General features: G+C 47.3%; 1 protein-coding gene across 1 annotated transcript in view; it reads right to left on the bottom strand.

The window, feature by feature from the left end:
• Positions 1–26,259, bottom strand: part of CSMD2 (CUB and Sushi multiple domains 2) — a 305,956-nt gene that overhangs the window by 144,045 nt on the left and 135,652 nt on the right. Inside the window, exons 7-11 of the mRNA XM_056332990.1 lie at positions 21,220–21,297; positions 14,026–14,113; positions 12,694–12,818; positions 9,967–10,088; positions 3,880–3,983 (exon numbers count right to left, since the gene is read on the bottom strand). Of these exons, the coding sequence (XP_056188965.1) occupies positions 3,880–3,983; positions 9,967–10,088; positions 12,694–12,818; positions 14,026–14,113; positions 21,220–21,297 (517 nt within the window). The remainder of the gene's footprint in view (positions 1–3,879; positions 3,984–9,966; positions 10,089–12,693; positions 12,819–14,025; positions 14,114–21,219; positions 21,298–26,259) is intronic.

Genomic DNA, 26,259 nt, shown 5'->3' on the forward strand with positions numbered 1-26,259 from the left:
TGTGTGCCGAGAGCGAAGTCAAACGCCTGCTTCAAGGGCTGTGCTGCTTTACCGCTCCTGAACGCCCTCCTGAACGCCGGCCACATGCTGAGCGCCAGGTTCTCTCCAAGACCCTTCCAGGGATCTAACATGGATGGGACCAACTCCACCGGACACACAACTCTCCTCCCCATCCCGGAGAACTTCTCACCGCATACGCACCGGAGACTACGGTAACGTCCGAAACCAGCCACTGCTTGAGCTCTGGCCGTGGAATCTGAGGGGTGTTTTTCCCTGAAATCCCATTCATGTCTCCCAAGCCCATCAAAACCTCCCAGTTCTGCCCCCACCTTTGCTCTGTTCCTGCTTTGACCTGCATCAGAAATTCTGTTGAGCCCAAGGTGCCGGCAAATTAAGAAGTAATCTTGTTTTAATGACTGTTTTGCATCCAGAGAGTTTGATGGGAGAGGCAGATGAAGTGCTATTGTTGATTCTCCTCAAGTTATTTAAGCAGCAGACGGGCAGGAATGAGGAACATACCACAAGAAAAACCTTCAGAAAAAGGCACTTCAAAGGTTTTTGCATGCTTTCCCACTCTACTGTAACAAGCTGAATGATTGATTTGGGGGCTTGTTACTTTAGGGAATAAAATCCTCTCTGCCAGTCGGAAAGCTCAGCCTAACAATCTGTTATGTTCTCCGAGATGCATCTCGCAGGGATGCGAGTGAGACTGGAAACAAATGGTCCTTCACACCTCAGCCTGGGACAGCGCCCGCTGCCACGCAGGCGGATTCAAACGTCTTTCTGCAGTTGGAAGGCGGCAGGACCCAGTTCCTCTTCAACATCCGAGAATAAATCAAGAGCAGTAATAAAACTGGAACTCCTGCCTTTAACAGGGTGAGGTTTCTGCACGTCGATTCCTCCAAAAAAAGTACAGCTCGTGTCCAGTGGATGCATCCAATACCGACAGTGGGTAAGAGGGCAGCAAATGCTGAGAAAAGTTGTCCACCACGTTCATTACGAAGGGAGTATTTCTACGGTCTTCACAACTCTCTCACATTTCATTAGTTTTCCACTTACCCTCCCAGATCAAAAATAAATAAATTTCCCTGTCTGGATTCAGCATCAGCAATTTAACAGAAAGTTCTCCTGCCAAGAGAGAAGATACCAAGACACTACACCTTTTGCAGACAGGCTCAAGATATTCCAAAATTGCACTAGCAAGGTGTTGAGTAGCTAATACAGAGTGAGAAAATGTGGAATGATTAAAATCAAATTGAGGAAAATCTTCACGGGCTTTAGACAAACAGAAAGGGATGGAATGAGAAATCATTTCAGCAAGTTATTACAAACTACTCCCCTGGCAGTAATTTGCACATTTTGACCAATCAGCTGTGAAATGTTCTGTGACACTTTAATTACAAACACTTTTGCAATAAACAGACCTCACATTTATATACATCGCAGGTTAGAGTTGCTGACCTAAGTATCACCGGTGTTCACATTCGGAACAGAAACGTATGGGAAAACGAACCTCGGAGAAGGAGAGGTCTTGGAAAGAGGCAAACATTAAGATAACGGAAAACGGAGTGGGAGGCTGATTCACGTAGAAAAACAAGGGAGGAGGAAGAATTAAGAAAACCGCAGAACATGAAACGCTCTCTGCTAGCTGGGAAGAGTACGAGCGCTTTGCTAGAGCAGCTTTTGGGGAGTCGTTTGCTCTTGCATAAGGTGATTAGACAGAAAAGAAGGGAGACTTGCAAGTCAAGACACTTAAAGCTGGTGGCCTTGGGTTCCAGCACCCCGTTCACTGCTCCAAATACTCCCCCCAAGAGTCAGGGTGACTTTTCCCTCCTCCTGCCCCAGCATCTGGCTTGGCAAGTTCCCCCAAGCCGTGTGAGACTTTGACAGCCACCACCGCCTTACCTCCTCGCTCCCAAGCGGCAAACGAGACCCCAGGGCGGCGAGCAGCCAGGCTTCCTGAAGCGCTCCGGACCCCAGCACCGTCCCGGGGCGCAGCCGAGCTCCAGGATATGGAGCAAAATACCTGCAGGTGCTCAAAGCCGCCCTGAAGTCACGCCGTCCACGCCAGCAGCACCCCGCTGCACTAGCCCAGTGCCACGTGTCACCCGTGCCTTGCTCTGCACCTCCACCCCCCGTGGCACGGCGGTACCTGCTAACGGCATGCTTGCGGCACGCAACCGGCATGCTGGGAGGGAGACACATCTCCCAAAGTGCTCCGATGTATAGCACACCTCCCACAGGTTTTAATTTTTTAATCTCCCCACAGCTACAGGGTATTCTGGATCTCCCTAAAGCTACAGGGTATTTCACTTTAATGATTCAGAGAACCTACAGCAGAATCATTGCTATATCACGATATATGATATCACGAATGATACACAATTACGTCTGAATGACACACAAATTGATTTCTCACCGACCCTTCAAACAAGGAACAGAAAGACTTTATCAGAGGAGGGGCAAACATAAGTCATTAACATCAGCAGGTTAATGAGAATAAACGGCCCTCTGAGAGATGATCAAGGCTCACTCTTTTTCAATGGTGGCATTTTCTAGAGGCTGTTGTAAAAGATCCTGACTCACCCCTATGATACACAGGGGTCCATTTCCACTACAACCCCCCCTCCCCAGCACGGCGTGGATTTGGAGTGAAGCACGCTGTATGTAAACCTAAAATTCGGAGAGAAAGTTTAAAGGAGAAAAACCTCCCTGTGTGTGCTCAGGGCCACCCTCCATCCAAACCTGGCGGTGCCAACACACGAGGACACGCTCTCCTCGGAGGAGCCAAGAGCTCCCACCGACCTCAAGAGAGCCTGGAAAACCGCAGGCACCACAAAACGATGGTGACATCCCATAAAACACGTGGGTCAGGGAAATCCCTCGCCCTCGGTGTAGCAACCCACAGCTCCTGGGCTGACACACTCCCTCCAGCCTAAGCCAGACCCACCTCCAGCTCCTCAGCCCTGAGGGTGGGATGGCGATGGCCAGTCCAGAGCCAGTTCCCCTTTACTCCTTGTATTAGCTGCACTGCAACACAGAGCACTCGGGCTCCGCAGCTTTTACAAACGATAGCCTGACAACACGGCAATCCTTTCTTCTACAAACTGGCAGCATCGGAGATTTCATCGCTTCCTTCAGCACAGCTGGACTAGCCCTGTACTGATCCAATGTCCTTTCTTTGGAATTAAAATCAGAAAAAAAGAAACCAGCCCCAAGCAACCACTCCCCCCCCCCCCAAAAAAAAAAAAAAAAAAAATCACCAAAACAACCCAAACCCAGCAAAAACCCAAATATATTTAGGTAGGAGACATTGATATAGGAACATCCGGAAGGAACGTAGGACTATCAACGTTTCTTTCGACTGAAGGAACCTCCATGGAACATCCTATCTACAAACGAAGGGATATAAACAGAAGGGGATGAACCCTCAGCCTTCCAGAAGCGTGCGTCACCGTTTACACGGGTGCACACCGGGTGTAAAACGCTCAGGATGTCACCCGAAAATAATGGATTTACAGCCACTTTGCACCATTAACAACGGCCGCACAAGGAGGACAGCACGGGGGAGAGGGATCCCGACTGTCCCCGCTTTCTGCCCGATTTGCATCTTCTCTTGTAGCTGAGCTTTAATCCTGCTCCCCCAGCTCCTGGACAGCCTCAGCCTCCCCCAGGGGCCCCGACAAAGGCAGGGAAGTGAAGCAAGGAGGCAAAAACCCTTCCGTCAGCGGCAGCCTAAGAGAAGGCGACGAGGGCAGAGCACCCCAAGAACAGCCAGCTCCGCCAGCTGGGACCCCCGCACCCAAACCCACTGGTGACATCTCTCCAGGCACAGCTGAGGTGTGGATTTCTCACAGGGACAAAGGACGTGCTACTTACACGTAAAGCACAGTTTTCTGGTCTCCGACTTGTCCTCCATCACCCACTGTCAGAGTGTCATATCCTCTTTCTAGTTCAAATTCTTCAAAGGTGAGTTTGATAACCTGGCAAAGATGCAGCACATTAATATGAGTCAACTGCCAAGGTAGCCAGCAGATCCTCTTGTCTTGTTTATTTATCTGTTTGTCTATCGAGAAGCAATTTATAAGAGCATTAATATCTTCAGGACATCACCAAAGGTGACCGTCCTCACTTTTTATAGCACTTCTTTCCAGACAGATTGAGCTCTTACTGAAATTACCACTCAGATTTTTCTGCTTTATCTATTGATTTTCTAGATGACTTTATTGATAAAGATATGTGTGTTGGGATTGCAGCATGCTTTTTTTTCCACCAGGTACCGCTACCAATTCTTTCACAAACCCGAGACGATGGTGATGGATTTGAACGGGCACACAGGCAGCCCGTTAGAGAGTCTCTCTTTTGCTCTGTGTTGCTCAGAAGGTTCCCCCTGGTTTTCAGACGCTTCTGTCAGACCAAGAAAGAATTTACCTGAATTACCGCTGGGGTAGCTCCAGGAAACTTCTCAAGCTGCCTGCAAACACAGTCGTCATCCCACCTGCCCACAGCTGTTTCCTTCCTGTGATTTCTCTCCTGCTCTATCCAAACCTTCCACCCCCACTTGATTTATGCAGCCTCGACATATCATGTAGGAGCAGAAGTCCCACAGAAGTCGAGAGGTTTGTGTTCCAAGTCTCTTAGCTGCTTTTTAAATCCCTATTTTCAAATCACTTAAAATTACCACGTGACCTAGGGGACAAAGGTCCTTATTCCAGCCTTGGACAGGGCGAGCCCACAGAAAAGGAAGGGAACTTATTTTACCGATGTGCTTTACAACCACATATACAATCAATATACAAATAAACCAATGGGAACTTTGTTGCTTGGAACTTTTTAACTGAGTGAATCCAGGAAAGCACATAAACACTTGGATGCACCCAGACCTTTGTATGAGTGCCTGTAAACATAACACATTTCCTAACTTTGAACAGCCTAAGCTACCAGAAATTTGTTTTCACGCTACTCTTTGCTATTTCACACAACACAGAGGTTATCAAGAGTAATGAATGAGAAGGACCTACGTGTGTGCCAAGGATCACGGAGACGTGATGCCACCCTGCACCTTCTGACTTGGGGCAAGGAAGCAAGGCACAGGAAAATGAAAATCCTCCCCTTGGAAATTCTTGCCTTTTATAACAGCAGCATCTCCTGCAAACACTTCAGTAGGTGTGCAATCACAGAGCGATAAAAGTCCCAAAGTTAAACCCCAAAGCAATAATTAACTGTGCTTTATTAAAGGTGAGTGTGCCCTGCGGTCTCATCGAGGCTTGTATGGACTGTCTGGGAAGCTGACAACCTTCTTCTGTCAAGTCACCCAACTTCACCCCCTTAAGAAAACACCGATTACTCAGACATTGAATGGCTTGAACGTTCCTTAAAAAACAGTGAGTGTATATATAGCTCAGACTGAAGTGTCCTGTGCTACTGCCTTCTACATAGAAATGCAATTAATACTTTTAAAATGCACAGAAAAGCAAATTAGGTATCTCAGCCGTGACACTCGGAAAATAGGGTTTTACCAAAAAGCCCCAGGATCGTGAAACGGAGCCTGTGTGACACTTCATGGAAGTCTGGAACCATTAATTTTGTGGTAGTACCAAAATATTAACCTGTGCAGATTATTACTAAACCATGTAATGATGGAATAATGTAATTAATAAAAAGAACACGGTGCTGTAAAATGGCACACATCATTAGTTAAATCAGTCATTCAAGTAAACTGCATTCTAAGAAGTCTGACCCTAATTAAATAACTAATTACATTCTAGTATACTGAAGACTATAACCTTGTGGCACAGGAACAGGATGCTGAAGACAATATTTGTTTATCCACTTTCCTATTTTCTTTTTGGCCTGAAAGCTGAAAATTATTTAATGATTCATTGAACAAGAGACCTACCAGCACACACAAATACACAGATGACACAAACCCTCAATTTTAAACTGCTGAAGTGACAGGAAGCAATTAGAAAAGTCAAGAAAATAGGCTGTAGTATGACACCCGATTCTTAAGGCTCTGGACTGCAAAGTGATTTGCAGCGCAGTCACGCACGTAGGAAAAACCCACAGTAATTCTCTCCGTGGAGAACAGCACCTCTTACAGTGATATTCAGATGCTTTACAAGCTCACATTACTCATCCCCCCTTCTCCCCAGGTCCCAAGCATCTATCTTCGTTCGGGATGAATCATCCCCTGGAGGGGCCCATCTCTCTCCACCGACCATACAAGACGCTTGGACGGAGCTTTATTTGGCTCGCCAGGCTCCAGGTGAGAATAACCCCAGGAGAAGTGTCAACCAGTAGCATCCATTATGTCAAGAAGGTTCAGAAATAGTTTTGATGCAAATTCGCCAATTATCATATGCATTTCTGGGCTCCCAAGCGATTTGTTTTTCCACCGCGGTTGAAACAGATTCCCACGGTACTGGGGACCAGCGAGAAGCCTCTAGATGCCGAATCCCGCAAACAGGTTTGATGCCCCGCTCCGTATAGGAAATCATTCCAAGCTGTCAACTGAAAAGCACTATGCCTTTAATACTGTTTATGTAGGTTTCTGAGCAAACTTCGAGGGGATTATGTAGCTCAGTGAATCTGGCTCGCAGTCCTTTTCCAAATATAGAACAGATGACTTGCAAATGAGTTCTAAATTCAGCTCGGTGGTTTTCCCATCGCTCATATTAAAAGCTTCATATAACAGGACCTGATCCAAAGACCACTCAAGTCAATAAAAAGATTACCACCGACTTCAGCAGGCTTCAGCTCAGGCCCATAATGCTTTTTATCTTCAAAGTATTTTACAGGCATTTTAATTAATTCATCTCCAATCCTTCCTTCACCCATGCTGGGGAATGTGCGATGATGAGATCATCCCCTTTGCTCACAAAGGCGACGTGAGTCAGAGCGATGAATTCCCCAGTTTAGCACCCCGTTTCTAACTGGGGCCATGCTTTAAGCCAGCGAGAGGTTCACGTGTACTTCCCAGAGGCTGCACGACACGACTGGTGAGACAGGAATACCAGTGACCCACCTGGCACCAGAACGCACATCCCAGCAGCTCCCAGTGCTATACTGGGTCATGCACAGGTGAGCTGCTGCGGTAGCACACACAGCCAGCCTCGGGAGAGGTCTGCCGGGCGAAAGAACCCCCCCCACGGCAGCGAATTCACTGGCCATCTTGTATCTTCACTGCTCAGATATGACCTGGTCTGCACGACTCTGCTTTCCGGAGCCTTAATGAATTGATTTAAGAGCAGAAGACGCAAAGGGCAATGGGCTGGTTTCCAAGCTTCCCGAGGAGTGCCCGAAGGGGCTGCAGGGACCGCGTGGAGCCCCCGCCGGAGGAAGGGCATCAGGCTGCAGCTCCCGACAGCCGCTCAGACGAAGAGAAGCAAGCGAAGCGCCGCGCGGGGAACCGGCAGGCACGGCAGCGGCTTTCCCAAACCATCCCCGCGTTCCCCCTCAGCCCTCCCTGCTCCCAAGAGATGGGGAGTTTCTCTCTACTGCAACCTACGCGTCCAGGATGAAACACCCCGAACCCAGAAACCCTTTCTAAACCGATATTGCTAATTAAGTACTACCGCTTCAAAGAAAACGAAGATGGCAGTCTCTTTACACAGCTAATACAAGCTGCTGATCTGGCCAATCCATCCGTGTTCCACTTGTGCTCTTCACCCTGCACCTCTTCACAGTCTACGGTGTCGTGACCCGTGGAGCGCAAACCACCTTTTCTTGTCCTATTGAATCGGTAAGTATTGAAATTAATGGGTTTCACCAATTTCAATCTCCTGGATGATTTGATGCAAGCTGAGGATCAGGACTTGCAGATCCTGTTTTCTAATCGAGAATTCATTATCACTCAGGTTTAAAAGCTGAGGAAGAACCTAAGCAGCGGGAGAGGAGAACCCTTCCGTAAGTCAAAGTTCACAAAGACTATGGTTTCGAAAAGTGGAGACTGCCTGCCCAGGAGGCTGACAACAGGAGAAGCTTGTTCTATCACACCGCTGAAGAAGAAGCAGAACAAGTTTGTGCACGAGGCAGGCAGAAAAGCAGATCATCAGAGCTGAAGATCAGACTCAAAATACTCAACACGAAAGCAGGGTGACAAAGGGTCAATAAAACAGTGGACACAGTGACTCTTGGCAATCTCTTCAATCGTAATTTGTAACAGAAAACCCAACTGGAAGTGTTAACCTACACAACACCCAGGGCAGCCTACATCTAGCTCACTACAGATTCTTCCCAAACACAGAAGACTGTTTTTTACACCCAAAACCTGGGTTTTTCTGATCTTTGAAAGACAAAGATGGACAAAAGTAAGGGTAAGTCTGACAGCCACACCACAGCCCCAGAGGCTGATGGAGCCAACAGCCTGCCCATGCACAGGCGATGTGCACCCAGGGGTGTGCAGGACACAGCTGACACCTGAGCAGCAATCGCTGCTGTTAGATGTGGTCTGTTCTCCACTTGCACATTACCCTGATGAAGGAGAACGTCCTGGGTCTGATTAACCAGCAAATCACTCCAAATAGATCAGCACCGAGGAAGTACCCTGATTCCTCACCCCGCTTTCCCAGAATCTGGGTCATTCCCGTGCTCCTGAGCAGCCCACCCAGGCATCCACGGGATGAAACGGCCGGCTGACGACGACAGCCCCTCAAACACAAACTCATCTTGAAACGGGAACGTAGGAACACTCCTCATTAAAATCATAATCCACCAGTGATCTGCACTTATTAAAGGCTTGAGCGGAGGTCAAGGAGGAGAGGGAAGCAGAACTCAAGAGGCTCTTCAGCCAGCGCCAGCTGCCCTGCCACCAAGTGCTCCAGAGGGACATCCCACCGGTGGCAGCTACCACTGCGGGCGCTTCCCAGCGTTTCTGCAGACCATAAGAATTTCCAGCAAAAGATGAGACCCTGGGATACTAACATGTTTGTGGAACGCCTACCTCGGATCAGCGGCAGCAGGCGGAGTGCCAGGACACAGGACTGCCTCGAGGCAAGGACCCAGGATAACTGACGGAGCAACGTACGAGCTCAGTGCTCGGCGCGCACCATTTGCTCACGAGCTAATGGGGATGACGTCAGTTGGAATCCAGATACTAAAAAGAATGAAACCCATTGTCTAAGAGCAGAGGAGAGTGAACAAGACCTCAAAAAGTGCATTTTGAGCTCCACAACGAAGTAATTTTTGTCCTGATGTTCCCACACGGATCTGGCGGAGAGGAACAGGCTGAACTTGCAGGGCTGGAGAAGGCGGCGAGGCACTGAACATTGCCCTCCCCGAGCCAGCGGAAAACAAAAGGACTTGATCTGACAAAGGCCCAGGCAGCGAAGCCTTGCTCTCTCCACGATCAACAATCAGACTTGAATCAGATACGCAGACCAGCGGGGACAAAAAAACCCACCACCCTCCTCTTCTTCCAAGCCTCAGCAAGCACAGAAAGGACTTGCTGGTAAATTTGCAGCACCGCATAAATAGCGGTAGGTAGAACCAATACCTCCCCTCCTCACTCACCCTCGGGGGGCTGCAACCCCCATTGGTGAGGGGCCAGCCACCAGCCAAAAGGAAGGGAAAAAAAAAAATAAATCAGCATTCCTGGCACAGCCTCCCCGGCCCGACTGCGAGCTGCCTTAATGAGATGCTTTGCTAAGCTGTTTGGCATTTCACCGCCATTCACGCCAAGATATCAAAGAGGTTTTCCATTAAAAATAATTACGTTCACTTTTAATTACATCCTTTAACAAAATGGATTTTCAGCAGAGATGGAATGTGATGTGTTGCGGTCTTTAAAGGCGGTTGGAGAAATGCAGGGAAGAAGTCTGCAGGGGGGGAGAAGGAGGTACCAACGTTAGAAACAGAAACCTGGACAGCTAAATATCAGAGCCTAGTCCTCCCTGAAGCACAGCTGTACAACAGTTCAACTAAGGCACCGAAATAATGACATGGAGACGCATCTCCGAGACCTACCTTGGCTGGATTGAGCGCAGTGATGACCCACACGCAGTAGGCATTGTTATCGTATTGTACGGGGTAGTTGGGAGAAGTTATCACGCCGCTGGGACCACGGAGGTACATGTCACACATCCTAGCTGTGGAGAGGAAAACAAGACAGATGTGGGAGGGAGGTCTCTTTCCCTTTGGGATGCACACTGCATTCGTTGTTTGAGGAGGAGAAAGAAGCAGAGATGTAGACGTTACGGAAGCGGGGGAGAATTAAACCTTGCTGCTCTGTGCTGTTTTCACTAGCCAAAAGGTTCCTTTTATTCCATGTAACAGAGAGGAAGGATTTCTCCGTGATGAGCAGATAAGTGGGGTGTTTCCAAGGGCTACCAAACAGATGGACCACCAGACCCACCAACAACCACTCATTCTCTAGTGCTCAGACTGATCGCATTTATTTTTTTACTACATTCAAGCCCTCACAGAAACACTTTGGTGTCCATACAGTGAAACCAACAGCAGAAGATGCCAGCTAAGATGCAGTTGCTTTTCAATGTCTTATTTCCTTCACTGCAGGTCAAAGAAAAATAAAAATACTGCACAGCAAGTATTTATTTGGTAAGGGCTGAGTTCATTTCAATATGACTGGGGACTCCAACCCAGGATGGCAGCTCAATTTTGCATCTTAAACACATCTTGGGTAAAGTAGAAACTAAGAAATGCTTAAGCAGGGCAATCTCAGCCTGTGGTATTCCTTGGATGTAGGATCTACCCAGAACATGTGAAGAACAGCATCCTTGGTCATGGAACTGCCTCTGCTGTGGTGGTGGATCCTCAAAATTAATATATCCCCAATCTCAAAGGAACCTTATTTGCACACGTGGCATCTGCAAAGCGGTTCTCTGCCCCCCCCCCCCCCCCCCCCGCCCCCCCCCAAATAGCAGTAGGGTGTGGAAAACGGTCTCCTGGCCAAACTGTCTGACTGCAGAGGTGGTCACACAGGAACGCTGAGAAGCTGCTCAGGAAAGAGCAGAGCGCATCTATCCATGCCCCATCCCTCCTGTGTGACCCCATCCTGGAGTCATTGCACCCTACCTTACAGAAATAAGGTAAATCCTCTTACTCCCACCATTATTCCCATTTTACAAGCGGGCAACAGGAGCGCAAAGGGATTCGGAGAGCCTGCCCGTCTCCCAGAGGGAACCCACTGCAGATGGGGAAGCTGAAGAACAGTTTCCCAACAGCAGGGAGAGGTTTGAGCACTGGGGATTAGAAATTACACAGACCAGGGGGTTAAAAGCTGGCTCAGCAGGGACCCCGATTTCTGTTATTTGACCCAATAACAAAAAGAACAAACAGGGAGGGAAAAAAAAAAAAAAAAGCAGTATAAAGATGGAATAAGAAACAGATGGAAAACTTTTTAAAAAGAAAACAACCGCAAAAGTTAGCAGTTAAAAAAAAAAATTAAGTTGATTCATAGAATCAGAATAATGCAGGCAAATCCTTTCTTATCTCCTGCAAGAGGACACCATAAATTTCCTTTATAGTGTCACATATTTATGCCAAATATCCTCTTACAGTGATTCAATTTATTCTAGGCTTGTTTCAAGAATTAGATGGGATTCCAAAGCCTTGAAAAACTCCGTAGATGAAATTAAAGAAAAAAGAACTGAAAAAATACTAATTTATGACTTTAAGAGCTTTAGAGGGATTTAATTAAAAATATTACAAGTTGTTCATTATTAGCATTACAAGTATCACAATTATGCATGCGACTTCTTAGAGAGAGACGGAATGAAAACAAAATGGCCAAGGGCGAAATGGGCATTAGTGTTTTCCCCGCTGAAAAACAACTTCATTCACTGATGGCTCATGGCTGGGCCACGGGATAATCAGGATAATGCTGGCAGGGAACCACAGTCCAAGTAATCCTATATTGCTGCCTACTAGCAGCAGGTTCCACGTAGAAGTATCTCCCTCCATCTTAGCTTTTCCAGATTTTGTTTCAGGCTTTCACCTTTCCTCCCCTCTCCTCCTCATCCCATTAAAAGGAATCCCTGCAATAAAGAGACCAGAAGGGAGCAAAAAGCGTTGCTCAGAGGTGAGGACACAGTACACGGGTATGAAGGACACCGATGTCACCCGTGTGGTGCAGAGCTAATAGCTGATGGGGCTCCGTAGTTAATGGAAACAGCTTTACTAGTACTGCTATGCACAGGAACAGGTGTTTTTCTTCAAACCCAAATCTCCAGAATCCAAAAAAAAATATTGCATGAGAACCAAGCAAAGGTTTCTTTCTCAGGCTTGTGTAGAAAAGACTGGAAATTTAAACTCGTATGACACTCTCGTGCTCGGCCAGAAAACAAGAAGGATCATTGGAAAACTATTAATAAAGATCCCATGGACTGCTGAGCAGGGAGCTGACGAGCCCACAGCGCCACTGCCAAGGGCACATGTGCACCCAGCGCGGTGCTGAGCACACGGTGGGACAGGGCTGCACCTTCCCAGCAGGCTGCGAGCATCCAGGGGGGCTCTCCCCTCGAGGCGGGGGGGGGGGGGGTACTCCCTGCCGTGCCCCTTGCCCGAGGAGGGGTTTGAACACAGATCTGTACAGCCAGGCAGCAGGCGGTGGGTCCGGACCCCCTGAGCGGTGACAAACGAGGACAGAGTGGGTGATGCACGACGGGGACATTAAGGAGATGGATGCTGTCGTTAGTCCTAATAACTCAGGAAAAAATTTTTTGGTCTTCTCACCTCTGCACACCGGCCTGTGGTCACTCCATGCCACAATTATGTCGCTCACTCTCTTACAGGTGATGCTTTTGGACCCTTGTAAATCATAGCCCTCGTTGCAGGTGAACTGGATGCTGGAGCCTAACCTAGCAGGCAGAACAGAGGGGGACGTTAGCAACCGAGACCACGCTGCAGCAACAGGTTCGTCACTTGCTCGTTACTACCCCAGCGATTCTCCAAACTGGGAGCAGAGGGAGTTCCCCAGCCCTGCAGGCAACAGCCGAAGCGGGTGAGGGGCAGAGGCTGCCCCACGCGCTCGCTTGCCTTGGGGGTGACAGTGCACGGACAGAGCTGAACCTTCCCATGCAACTTCAGCGGGAATTTTATTCCATGTGGGAGCACAGGCTCAGCCCCCAGAGATGACATGCTCAGCATTCTCATAAAGAAAAAAAAAAAAAAATTCTTTATCTACTACTAAATTTATTTTTTTTTTCTTTATTCTAACACTTTGGCTTCAGCTCCTCTGCTGATTTAAGCCAATGCTGCCTTCTCCACTGAAGCAACACCGTGCCAGTTTACAGCAAGCAGCTCAGGATTTATCCCATGGCATTTAGGGACTATTGGGAATTCCCTTTCCTCCACCCTCAACCCTCCGATCCGTTTTCTGGATTTCAGGAAAATTTGATAGACTCAGGCTAAGCTGCAAGACACTTTTTGTGAACAAAACGGCTATCAACAGTGAAATAAGATTAAATATCGATTCCCCATTGCTAACAGCAGGCTGATTCATTCCTGCACACTGTAAACGCTAGCAACCAGAAGGGAACAGCAGCATTGTTTTAAACTTTATAAGAAAACAATTATCTAGCACCACATATACTTATTGACAAGGAACTGTGCCAGCGCTTTGGGAAGTCACCTCAAATTCACCAGGGGCAGGGCCATGCTGTGACTGAAGCTAATTTGAAAAGTGATTTTTTAATATTTTTTTAAATATATTTTTTTTGGTGCTGTTTAAGGCAGTTCTTTCTGCACTTAACTGGAGCGGGGAATGACAACAAACATGGATTATACAAGCCTGGCTAAACGCCCGTGTTGTGATAAGAGAAATGCTCTGAAAGAGAGATCATTGCAGAGCCTCATCTGGGACACGGTCTCCCAAACACACATGGGCACGTTTACACACACTTGTTCTTTTACAATCACTAGTCTCGGCAAGCTTTTCTGAGAGAACACATTTAGAGGTGTGCAGATGGTCTCTAAAAACAGACTCCAGAATGCCAAGGAGCACACACAATGGTTATCGAGGGTAGCTTTGCGGCATGCAGAAACACACACATAAAAGGTTCTTACCTAAAATCGTTGCCTATTCTTTTGCCTCTCTCTGGAATCCCAGGGTCTGGACACATATTATGTCCCTGGGACACACCAACCTGAGTTACTACAAAGCAAAAACAGCACATACAGAGACAGAATAGCAAAAGAAACATTCTTTCATCAACTGTCTTGGTGGATGTGGAGAGAAAAATGGCAATCGGTAGCTCGAAAACCTGAACATATTCCATTTTGTTTAGGAAAAAAAAAACAACCCAAAACCAAAAACACCCCCACCAAAACCAAAACAGCTTGGGAAACAAATGTAACTGGAATCATTTCAGCTCGGTTTATACACCAAAGTGTTTTCTAGGAAATGCCAGCTAGGGACACAGTTTTCCCTCCGTTCCACTACAGAAGTACCTCTGAAAAGAGGTTTTTTTTGTTCTGCAAAATGACACCGACTAAGCCAGCCCATTTCCACAGCCTGTGATTAAAACGGGCCACCTGTGACACCACAAGGTGACAGCCTACCGCCCCCCCAAACCCACCTGAGTGGTGCCAGGGAAAGAAAACAACTCAATGAAGAGGCAGGTGTATGATACCAGGGGAAAAACCAAGCACAGAACAAAAGGGAGAAAGGAGAGGGAAATGCAAGTCTAGCATTATAAAGCAAGTAATTTAGTTTGGATATGAAAAATTTTATGGAGCAACCTTAATGTAACTGCCAACAAACATGAAATCTATGAAGTGGTGATCAGCACTGAATAAACACCTTCAAACTTCGTTCCCTACCTCCCCATCTCCACCTTCCCTCTCCAGCCCGTCAAACGGCACAAACAAGCAGTCAGGCACTGACCTGGGGGGGATACAACCTGGGGGGCGGGGGAGGGGGCTCCTGACAAGGACGAGATGAGCTCTGGCAACACACCGATTCCAATTTTGCATTCCAGCAACTCCCAAAACGCACAATGATGGGGGGCAGAGGGATGATTTCGTCACGGAGCTGCCTCAGTTTTATGTGACTCGGTTTTCTTGAATCGCTAAGGGAAGGACCCAAGGAAAAGGCGACATTTCTTGGCAAGGATGCTGAAGCAGCGAAGCGATGAGTCTGAACCCAGCGCGCGTCCGTTCTACCTCTACCTCTCGCTCGGTTCAAGGAAAAAGCTCTGCTGTATTTCAGCAGACGCTACGTTAGCACAGCGCCCCGAAGACCGCCGCCAAATGGATGATGGTGCGGTGACAAAAGCATGTTTCTCACGAGAGACAGCGCGAGGTGTGCACGGCACGGAGCAGTGAGAGCGATGGAGCCGTGTGCGTGTCAATATTGACATGGGAGGATAAACACGTGGAGTAGCTACACAAACACAGACTGCGCAGCGTGAACACACAGGAAGGCAAGACCATCAAATATGGAAATTATTAATTGGGTAATTAGACCTTGCGGAGTGAGGCACTACAGGTGGAAGACGGAACGCTGTTCCTAAAAGGACGGAGGGAGCTCTCTGCTGGGACGGGGCGCTCACCCCAGCACCCGCACCAGCTGCCTACGCTGGAAATGTGACAGCTTCTGACATCGGCTGCAGGCACAACGTCTCACCTTGTGCCCTTCCATTCGGCGAGGGCCTTTGTGCCTCCCGGTCTCCCGCCCCCCGCTTCCCACCCCACCCCAGGGTGCTGGAGCCCAGCACCCGCAGGATGGCTCGGGGCCGGCCCTGCCGCTGCTCGGGGTCTCGGAGTGCCGCTTCGGTGCTCCACGCTCTCCTCCGTGTGTTTGAGGGCACAAGAGCAACAGACACAGGGCTCGCAGGGAACCAGGCTCCTGGGAGACTGATTTCCCTCTTCTGCATATTCATAACCTTGCGTTAAGCTCAGTCACCAGGACAGAGACACCGGCAAGTGACAGCAGCATGAAAGCGGCACACACTACCTTTTGATAGCTGCGTTTTGTAGCTACAAAGCTTTGCTGCCAGCCGTCACGGGTTCTGATGCTGAACGTACACCAGAGCCAGACGGCAGGGAGCCCCTGCCCAGAGCGGGGATTCAGCTCCGGGACTTCCAGCATCAGCGCCCCAATAACTGAAGCGGCCACGACAAAACCCTGCGCCAGGAGCCGGCGCCTCCAGCAGGTCTCCAAAATGCAAAAATCATTTGGTGACCCAAAGGAAATCCCCGGCTTCCCAGGGCCCCTCTGCTAGTGCTTGAAATCACACGCTGAGTCTGAGAAACGCAAGGTCAGCTGCACAAAGGACACCGGTGACACCGTCGTCCCTAGGGCTTCTCAGATCACTACCTACCCACGCAAACACGGTGACCACGCATACAGATGTCTCCAAAGTAAAATTAACGCTTAGAATAGAGCGTACAAACTAGGGCTGGACGTCACCAGCCCGTATGGTACTGAAGGAAAAGCGCTAAGATTTCTCATCTCGCTTCTACACCTTCCCCAGAGCAAAAGCACACTAAAGGAGCGATGCCCACCACGTCCGCGTGCGCAAACCCAGCTTCTAGAGACATCTCTCCATCCAAAGACCTGCACGCTCTTCCCTGCAGAGCGGATTACCAGATTGCCTTTCCACAGCCCAATTTTTCTCCCGTGGTCAAAGGACTATCCAGACATCTTTTATGCCTGGGTTACTTCCCTCTGCCCTGTATCACATCCATCAATTACGTCCCGTAGCAGCTGGCAGTGAACCTGGAAGCCTCCGATGCCAAGCTCTGGGAGGAAGCAAGGCTACAGAGGACCAGCAAAACCCACAGGCAGGTTGTTGGTTACCAGTAACATTTCTTCTCTTGTTAGCTAGCATTTTGTTCATCTCTGTATAACCCGTGTTGATAAACCAGAGAGCAGGTAAGATCAAACAGAGCAGGGTGGAAAGGAAACGTAACTCCGTAGCACGATAGCTGGGATATTTTACTGGTAAACGTGAAGGAGAGCAAAAGAAAAGGAGAAGATGGGTTAGATGGTCACTTACAGAAACTTTTGTTCTTCTACGTTTTGTTTTAAACACACGCACAGGAATATAACCCACATAAGCCATATTTGTTATGCTGAGAACTTGCTGTCAGTACTGCGCTCATCCTCCTGCAGGTCTGACTGATCTACGTCTGGGCTGCAGCGCTCCAAAATGAATTCTTCAAGGTTACTAGAAAAACAATAGGTCTCAAACTGTGATGAACTGTTCAGTTTCTACATTATAGGCTGAAGGAGTCTCTCCCCCAAACCATGCAACTAGTTTTCCGCCCCTTCATTCTCCTCCTGATTTTTTTTTTCAGCAACTACCTTGCCATTGCGCATTCAGGAACAGACAGTGACGACCGCTTTGTTTGACACAGTAATTTACTCCATCTGTTAGAAGAACTGAGAACCTTCTTTAGTTCTCTGTATCTCACCACATTATTAAAGAAAGTTCATCGATAGGTTCCCGAGGGACAGCTTTTTATTGAATTTAGGGATGTAAAATATTAACTAGGAAATAAAGCAGCATCTAAAAAGATTTTACAAAGGCTCCACATTTCTCAGCATGAGAAATACAGTGAAAACAAGTGGGCTTTTCTACTGCCACGGGGGGGTGGGGAGGGAAGGACTGTAGCAGCAATTAGTAAGTTTTAAAAGGGTTAATCTTTAAGAGCACGTTAAGGCTGGCAGTTACTCCACGGAACCTTCTGGTTAATGGGTTACAAAACTCAGCCCTACGAACGGGAGAGCTACCACCCCAGTCAGTGGCTCGCTGCCCCTCCGCGTCCTTCATCCAGCATCTCCAGAACCTCAGTGGTGCCGATCCCGATGTTACCCCGCTCACCCGTCTGGCCAAACGCCAGCGTGAAAAGGGTACAGACTTGGGCTGGTCACGACAACTTCCAGCTGGAAATCTTTTGCTTGGGGAATTCTGACCCTGTAATTCCACATCTTGTCGCTATCTCAGGCTAGCTCGGAAAAATAGACGGGTTCAAAAACGTTTACAGGCTTTCAGATTTTAAATACCATTTGCCAAGACTGTGTTTTGCCCTACTTAAAGCCAAGGCAGCTTCTTTCAGAGCTGGAGTGCTAGAGACCCAGGGCTGCTCCTCTGCGGCTCTGCACTCGCTCCGTGCTGCCGCGGTTCAGCCCGGACCCAGATACAACCACTCGCAGCTCAGCACCCCATGCAGAAAGCAGGCTTGCTGCAATGCTGAGGATCTAGAAGCTTCCGTACACTTGGCTGAGACCTACAACTGATCAACACCTCCAAAATTACTTGGCGTTCGTGCATTTAAAATAGGCTTTGACAAATCTGAACATACACAGAACTTGCGCTACTTCGTACAAGCGCTTCCAAGATATCCAGCAGCGCGTTTTCAGGGATGCCTCATTCAAAGGTCAGAGAAGCGGCTCTGATGTTGTTTTGTAAAAGCAAAGCACCACGCTTTTCCCACTGTGTGACTTGGAATACTCACATTTACATGCTGCGTACAGTAAAAGAAACAATCTCCTAAGCGCAATTTAAAATGTAAAACTGTTTCTTCTATCTTATCCTCAGGAGCTGTATTATTTTTCCTCCAAAAAAAATGATTAAAGCAAAACGTCCAAATCATTTTAGGGATGATGAACAGTACGAGGCACTTGATTTCCATTTCAATAAACACGTTTGTGACTGAACACAGTTAGCACCTCCCCCCCAAATTTCATATTTCTACACATTATTTTCCTGCAATAGTACCACGTGCTGTTCCGTGGATATGTGTCGCCTCTACTCCAACAGATGAAACACACGGGCTTTAATCTGGACAGTTAGGATCTGGCAGCTAACCACAGCGTCCAGCCAGCCCACCAGAAACCTCCTGGCAGACCTGCAGGGTGGTAAGGACATGGCTGCAAGCTGCTCTACACCGCCACAGATTCTTCAAGGGAGAATTTTAGGATGTGCAAAGAGCACCAGAAAAACATGGCTAGGAAGAAAGCCTTTGAAAATAAAGCATGGCACAGCTCTAGCTATTACCAAGAGACACAGAGGTTTCTAAATTTCCGATATTCGAGTCAGATGAAATAAGAGCACCACTAGCAAACTTCACAGGTCTTTAATCAGCCTGTCCCACCTGTATAATTACCTCTGATGCATACGCAGACTCAGAAGCTCATGAAAGTTTGAGAGAAGAAGGGGCATGGCTAGCCATGCAAATCAAAAAAGCAAGGGGAAAGAAGAAAAAAAAAAAAAAAAGAAGATAACCTCTTGGGCTCCATTTTCTGAAAATGAACCATTTTCTGGAGACATCTTCTCCGGAATCAGCATTTCTGAAGTTGAAAATGTACTGTAACAGAAGTGTGACAGCAGAAGGCTGTGGGAGATAGAGCTTAATCTGGGTTTACAATCCAGACCTTGCTAAGAGCAGCGCACAGGGAAGGAGCTGAAGGCACAAGGGTTGTGGCAAGCACCATGCTGGTAAGGGAAAGGAATTTGGGCCACGGAACTATCACCATCTATATTATTACAGCTTAATAGCTTTCAGGCTAAGCTGCCTCCCTATGCTCTGTTTTGCCTTATCAAATAGGACAAGATTAGCACTACACAAGATGCTGAATTGACAGCTTTGAAGACTGAAGCCTGCTCCCCGTTGGGTGAGGATAAAGCGGGCAGAAGCAACAAGAACTTCCTACGTTTTTGCCCTCAAAAGTGGAGCTCGACTGGGACAGAGCAGGACAGCCCAGCAAGGGGAGTTCAGCCGCTGTCTCTCGCTCAGCCCCCACCTTCCCCCGAGCCCTGGGCACGGCCAGAGCTGACAGCGGTCATTAGGGAAGCAGCCTCACGTTCCCAGGAAGGAGAAATGGGAACCCTATATATTCCCAACACCGGGATACTTACAGACAGTAAACTAATGACTCCGAACCAGGCTAACGTCTTCCACTCAGCCAAGACTCCCTCCCCCACACCCCAGGCAGCAGACATCCCACTCCAAACACATCCTTTTCTCTCCGGTGCCCACACAATCAAAGACCGTGGTACCTTCCAACAGAGCTTCACCCTTAGTTAAGTGAGCTGAAATGTTTATTACAATTAAATTCTTCTCGGCAAGAAACATCATACAACCAGAAACATGTTGCATACAGGGACTTTCTTAAAACTGAATTCATTTCCTCAAAACACGTCCTACCGTTTTCTGCTCTGAAGGTTTTGGGCAACTTATACCCTGCTATTTTGTTACCTTGTTGGGCTTTGCTTCTGAAAAATGTGAGACTTATAAGCACTCTCATTTGGGCCTAGAAGCGAGCCATTCTCATTTCAGACCGACAGTGAGCAATGCTTTACATTCAATTCATCCTTTTTTCTTAAGTGAATTTGGCATCCAAAATTCAGACGAGGGAAATGTCCAAACGGTACCTCTTTGATGGGTGTAATGGTCTATGCAACAAAATGAGCAATCGCCTCTTCTCCTCTAAAAAGGTATTTAAAAAAATGCTAGGTTCTGCTCCTGTTCGAATACATATAAAACATAAACTTGAGTTAATGCTGATCCCTCCTGTTCAATATTATTAATAAGTCCCGTTAGGAGCCTAGTGGTCCGTCCACAGTCAGGCATAAAGAACTACGGGTCCTGCTTCTGATTTGAAAAGGACCTAAAAGGCAAAGAGGAACAGACCTAACGGCTTCCCCTCCTGCAAGAGGAAAACACAGCAGTGACCAGGTGACATTCTGAGCACACCTCCAACATATCAACCCCTAGACACGCTGAAAGTGAGTAACTAACAAGGAGACCATAAAAATCAGTATTACAAGCTCTTGCACAGCAGCGGTATCATTTTTCTTCAGGGACAATTAAATAAAATGCAAAGAGAAAAAGAGAGAGGCTGCCATTGCCTCTGCAGATTTCCTGCTAGGTCTTTTTCGGTGGGGTTGCTTATCCCTAACTCCTAATTTTACAGCAGTAGCATCAATGCAGTTTTCAAAACTGTTTACAGTTTGACACTTTCCACGCTAAAACCCAACAGAAATCATGAACCCCAGTCCATCATCGAGCAGAAAGCATACAGTATATATTAAATGCACACACACCGATCCCCTCCATTCCCACTTCAACAAGTTAGTATATGCTTGTGAATAGAGCACTGGAAGTGATGCAGTAATGCAGAGGGAGGAGAGGGAAAAGCATTAAAACTTTTAAGAGTGACGAAGTTTTAGAGATTACTGGAAAGTCAAATGAAATGTTCAAGGAGACCATTATACAAAAGACAGCGTAAGGAGCAGCCAAAAAACTTACACACTGATGTCTTCTGGTTATTGTCCTTGCTGGGCATTAGCTTCACCCCTCTGGACTTCAGTTCAACTTGCTTTTTGACTACAGGGACAGATTTAAAACAAAGCAGAGACAAGGGAAAGATTTAGCTAAGCATTAGGGATTATTTAAAAAGAAAATGAAGCAACAGTTGTAAACCACCCACCCATGCTGCAGGATACCCTGTGTCTTCCCCTTACAGCCCGGACAGCTTATCCTGCCCCTCGGAGCCGTGTTAGGTCTGGGCTGGTGTCCCTGGGGATCCGAGCCAAGCCGACCCCAGCCGAACACAGCTCCTCACCCCTCTGTAACCACGGCATTTTGCTTAACAGGATAAAAAACGGGAAACAGGCAAAAGGGAAGCTCTGGGGGAAAAGGGCAGCTTGGTTTCACCCGGTTTGACTGCAGCAGTTCTTCAATGAACGCGTTATGGAGCGAAGCCATTCTCCGCTTCTGCGGGAATACTGTGCCCCACGTGAACACCCCATAACCTACCAACCGTAATCACGATCTGCCTAACGGTAGGCTCAAAACGGCAGTAAAATCCCAGGGAAAAGGGCCACAGTAAAACCACGTTACTGGCAAAGAGAAGCGTGAGCGCACAGACCCACTACTCATAGCCACAGGCACAAGTAGAGATGCTGCACAGTGGCTACCAGAGCTCCCGGTGTGACCATTCACCTCCCCACTCTGCTCCTCACCCAGAAAACGAGAAACCACGAGGGTTGCAACAAGATCCCCATCCATCCATCCATCCATCCATCCATCCATCCATCCATCCATCCATCCATCCCCAAGAGAGCCCCGTCCTTCTCGATATGAAAATCCCCCGCGTAACTGAGCAGCTCCTTGTTTTTATTATCTGGACTTGGCTGCCGCCGAGGCGCTCACTACACCAGAGGGTTCTGCACAAACCCCACACTGGCAAAACCATCTGGATACCGGGAGCGAGAGAGAGAGGCAACGGCTCCCTGCAGCACAGACACAGCTATTTTTGCCTAACACACAGCAGAATTTTTTTACTGGCGTTATTTGAAGTTAACGTGGTTAAAGAACAACTTCACAGCAGAAAGCACGATGCCCAAATCACTTTATGGGATCCCTTCTCCAACGAGCCAGTCCTTATCTACGGAGAAATGTTCTTTTCTTTTTCTTTATCTTGTCATACTTTCATCCCTAAATTAGCACATTTTTAAGACAACGTTGTCAAGAAAAATTACCGATACAACTAACAAGCTTTTTTTAATCATGCTTTTTGGTTTTTTGCTTAAAAAAAAAATAAAAATCTGTTTATAACATCTGTCTGCAGGAGCTTCAGACAGGGAGATGTCAAGTATTATTCCTTGAAGCTTACCTAAGGCAGTGCTTTTCTGAGCTCGACGCTAGCTTGGAGCTTTTTGTTGATCATTTGGCTACAGCTTTTTGCTTTCTCCTTAAATAAAGCAGCTCTAACTTCAAACTGAGGTCCACATTAGCTTAAAAAACCTCGATGAAAAAAAGCTCGTGTTGTTCACATCTTTCTTACCAGTACTGTGTCTTTAATCTGTTGGGGGGGGTGTGTGTGTGCTTCTTTTTTTTATTTTTTTTTTATTTTTTTAAAGAAGGGAAAAATAATTAGCAGTATGCCACTTTCAAAGCAAATTATCACACACTTGTTTCTTTTTTACTGTAAATCCACAAGGAGAAATGCAGCAGGTTTCCCAATGCCCCTGACAGCCACGTATTTCTCCAGGTCACGGACTGATGACGCCGACATCGAGCCTCTCAACAACTGCACCGTCAAGGGACCAACAGAAGACCCACAGGGCCACCAAATCTAATGTTGGGGGGGAAATTTTGAAACCTCTTTCTGTCTCGACGGGAACAGCGACAGCTTTAAAACACGAACGCGCTCTGCAGCCTTTTGGCTGTGTGACAGAGGGGGTCACATCTACCACGCCACCGGGATAAAGCGCCGAGCAGGTCCCCTTCTGCTCATCCTCCGTAACGCCGCCGTTCCCGATTCTCTGGCACTTTCCAAGCAAGTACAGGGATAACCTCGTGGTCACAGCCGATGTTCCCTCCCAGTCAATAAAATACAATCAAGCCCAAGCATCCAGGGCTAAATCTGAGCGACTGCAGGATGCACAATGGCTCGTGACTTTGCAGTAGCTAATTCATTGCTCTGTAAAGTGCTCTGGGGCACCATCAGTGAGAGAGCAGCTTTATAAAAATAATTTCCATTTTTATATTCTCTGCATCTTCCCGTTGCAAGTTACTTGATACAATTACCAGTGAATGTTTCTCCTAGCCACCCACAGAAAAGCACAGGACCATCAAGTTCTGTGTGATAAAGGAAGCCTGGAGCCTTCAAAGATGAGCAAAGCTTTCCAGTCCCTGGCGCATGCTCTGTGCACGTGGGTATCGATGCCGACACCGTGCACAGGATAACGCGTCCCTGGGAGGGTCAGCACTTATCAGGGTGCGCCAGCTGCCCAACTGCACCACAGGGCTGCTGAACATCCCAAAATCAGCATGGGGAGCTCAGAGCTGCAACACACCTCAGCCTGGCCAAACACGGCCAATTTTTAAAGGACGCACCCGATAACAAAGGTTCACCCATATTCATTCCTGCTTTCACCACCCAGCCAGCAGAACCCCACTCCAAATTTGTGACTAATGGAAAGCCTAGCTCCAAAAAACCCAACAGCAATCAAAACAAGCAGCAGAAACCAAACCTTCGTTACTAAGGACCAGGCCTAAAATGCGGAGATGAAGATGCAATACCCATGAAGTATTTACTCCCCTAATTGCATCGTGTCTATTTCAATGATAATTGATAAAGAGATATCACTACATACTCTCCTTTTAATCCTTCATTTTGTTTGCGACATGGAAACGTAATGATGGAAGTCAAGCTGTACAAATTACCCTAGATGAGAACAAGTCAGAATACAGTATCATTTCCTTTTTATAAAAAAAAATTAGTAAGAACAATTCTCCTACTCTATGCCCTCAAAAATCTGGTATATGAAAACCTATTTTGTTTATAAATTTGAATGTGGAACAGGACTACAAAGGACTGTATCAGGATAATTGCATGAACAGAAATTCCTCTATTTTCTGGAGGGTTTTGCTGCTCACGTGTATCTGATAGATTCTAATGGAATACTCAGTGTCCTGTCAAATTTGAAAGATGACATTACAAAGCTTTTCCAGCAAGCAGGTAGTCTGGGATGTTTCTTTGAAATCGTTTCACATTGCTCTAAATGAGAATTTAAGGAGACATTTATTTATTTTTAATTTGGAAAACAGCATTTCAGCAAAAATCTATTCTATGAACCTCTGTTCGCCTTGCTAGGGGTTTGGTATTAAACACAGACTTGTCTGAATCTTTTTTCCTCCTGCTGGGGCGTTTTAGCATCCTCTGGGACACAACGGCAGGTTGCTTACAGGGATCCTTACTCAAGCTGCAGGTGAAGAGAAACACCCTTGATGCAACAATTTTGAAACTCATCATTTATGCCCTCCATCAGCTGGCCGAAGCAGCAGTTCTTTAGGAATCAAGAGCCTGCAACAAGGACCGGGATTTTCCTGGCTCTGCCTCTCCCTGAGCATCGCCCAGGAGACTCAACAGGTTGCACAGCACATGCTGTAACCCCTTTGTAAGACGTGATCCAACAGGAAGACTGGCAGATCCGTTAAAAATTAGGCGTGCGTATTTCTAGATATATACACGTCCTTAAAAGCCGTTTCTGTGGCGCAGCGCGTGCAACAGGCAGCTCCTCGGACCGTCAGGGAAGGGAGAGGTCTGCGGGTTCCCCGTGCTGCGCCACGGGCTGACACCCACCCGCGACCCGCTCTCCGCCTGAGGATGGAAGATGGAAGGGGAAGGGAACGGGGTGGGGAGATCAATCAAAGATGCAATTATGTGTTGGTAACAATCAACTAAAAAGCAATTTGGGATCCAGCTTCTGTAACAAAATGTGCAGAGAGAGATGGGCTACACCATTCTGTAGACCTGTTCAGCACCATTTTAAATTCAGCAGCTTTTTCATTACCTCGTTGCTATGCTGATGAAGGGGATGACAGGGGATACCTGGCTGTGCTGTCACTTCTCCCCGCTAAGGCACGTCTACCTTATTTTCTTAAGACCTGCAGGTAGACGGCACCTTTTTGGGAAGGCAGAAGTGGCAGGAAGAAACAACAACAACAACAACAAACCCCAAAGACTGATGCACCAGTTTCTCTACAGCTCCTTTCATAAGCCTAGAGGGCGTAGGGAAGCAAGTATTTGCAAGAACACAAGATTCCCCTTACATAAAAGGGAAAAAGAAAGGGGAAAATATTTTAACTCTCCCTGGAAGGCAACCAATTTACTGTATTAACAAAGAAAAGCTGTATACAGGGTGATTATATCTAACCTTGCCTTTACATTCATAAAGATATATCCAAATCAGGGTGTGGATTAGAAAGAGCTGAAATAGAAGATACAAAGGCGGCGTTCTGCTAAACTAGGTATCAACGTTAAACAAGCTGGAAGGGAAATGATTTTCTTATAGATTATCAGCAACGCCTAGTACTGTCTCAGAGGACACAGAATGTTAATCAATGATGTATACAGATGTCTTTGGAAAACAGACGACAACTTCGATTCACCCTAACCCTCTCTTCTTCCTCTTGGACAACCCCGGGGTCTGCTTCATCTCTACTGCTGAAAAACACATTTTAGTTGCTCTGTTTTATATGGCGTTACATATCCTACTTTGTATGCGTTTCTCTCCATTAAAATACTTCTGTCCAAGCATGGTTACGTTCTTATGAAAAGGGTTAAGAGGTTTTTGCAGTTGCACTGGCACCTTGAACGTTGTACAGACACAGATTCCACTGACTGCCAATACCCTGCCTTTATACCGGGGGTGGGGGTGGGTTCGCTTTGTTTCTGTTTTAAGTATTGAAACCTTCCCCAACAGATAGAAGGGACCTGACAAACTCCATAAAACCCAGCAAGTGCGTGAACAACGAGCGCCAGATTCCCTCTGCCAG

Source organism: Falco biarmicus, chromosome 3 (genome assembly GCF_023638135.1).
Source record: "Falco biarmicus isolate bFalBia1 chromosome 3, bFalBia1.pri, whole genome shotgun sequence".
In the NCBI taxonomy this organism is placed as follows: domain Eukaryota; kingdom Metazoa; phylum Chordata; class Aves; order Falconiformes; family Falconidae; genus Falco; species Falco biarmicus.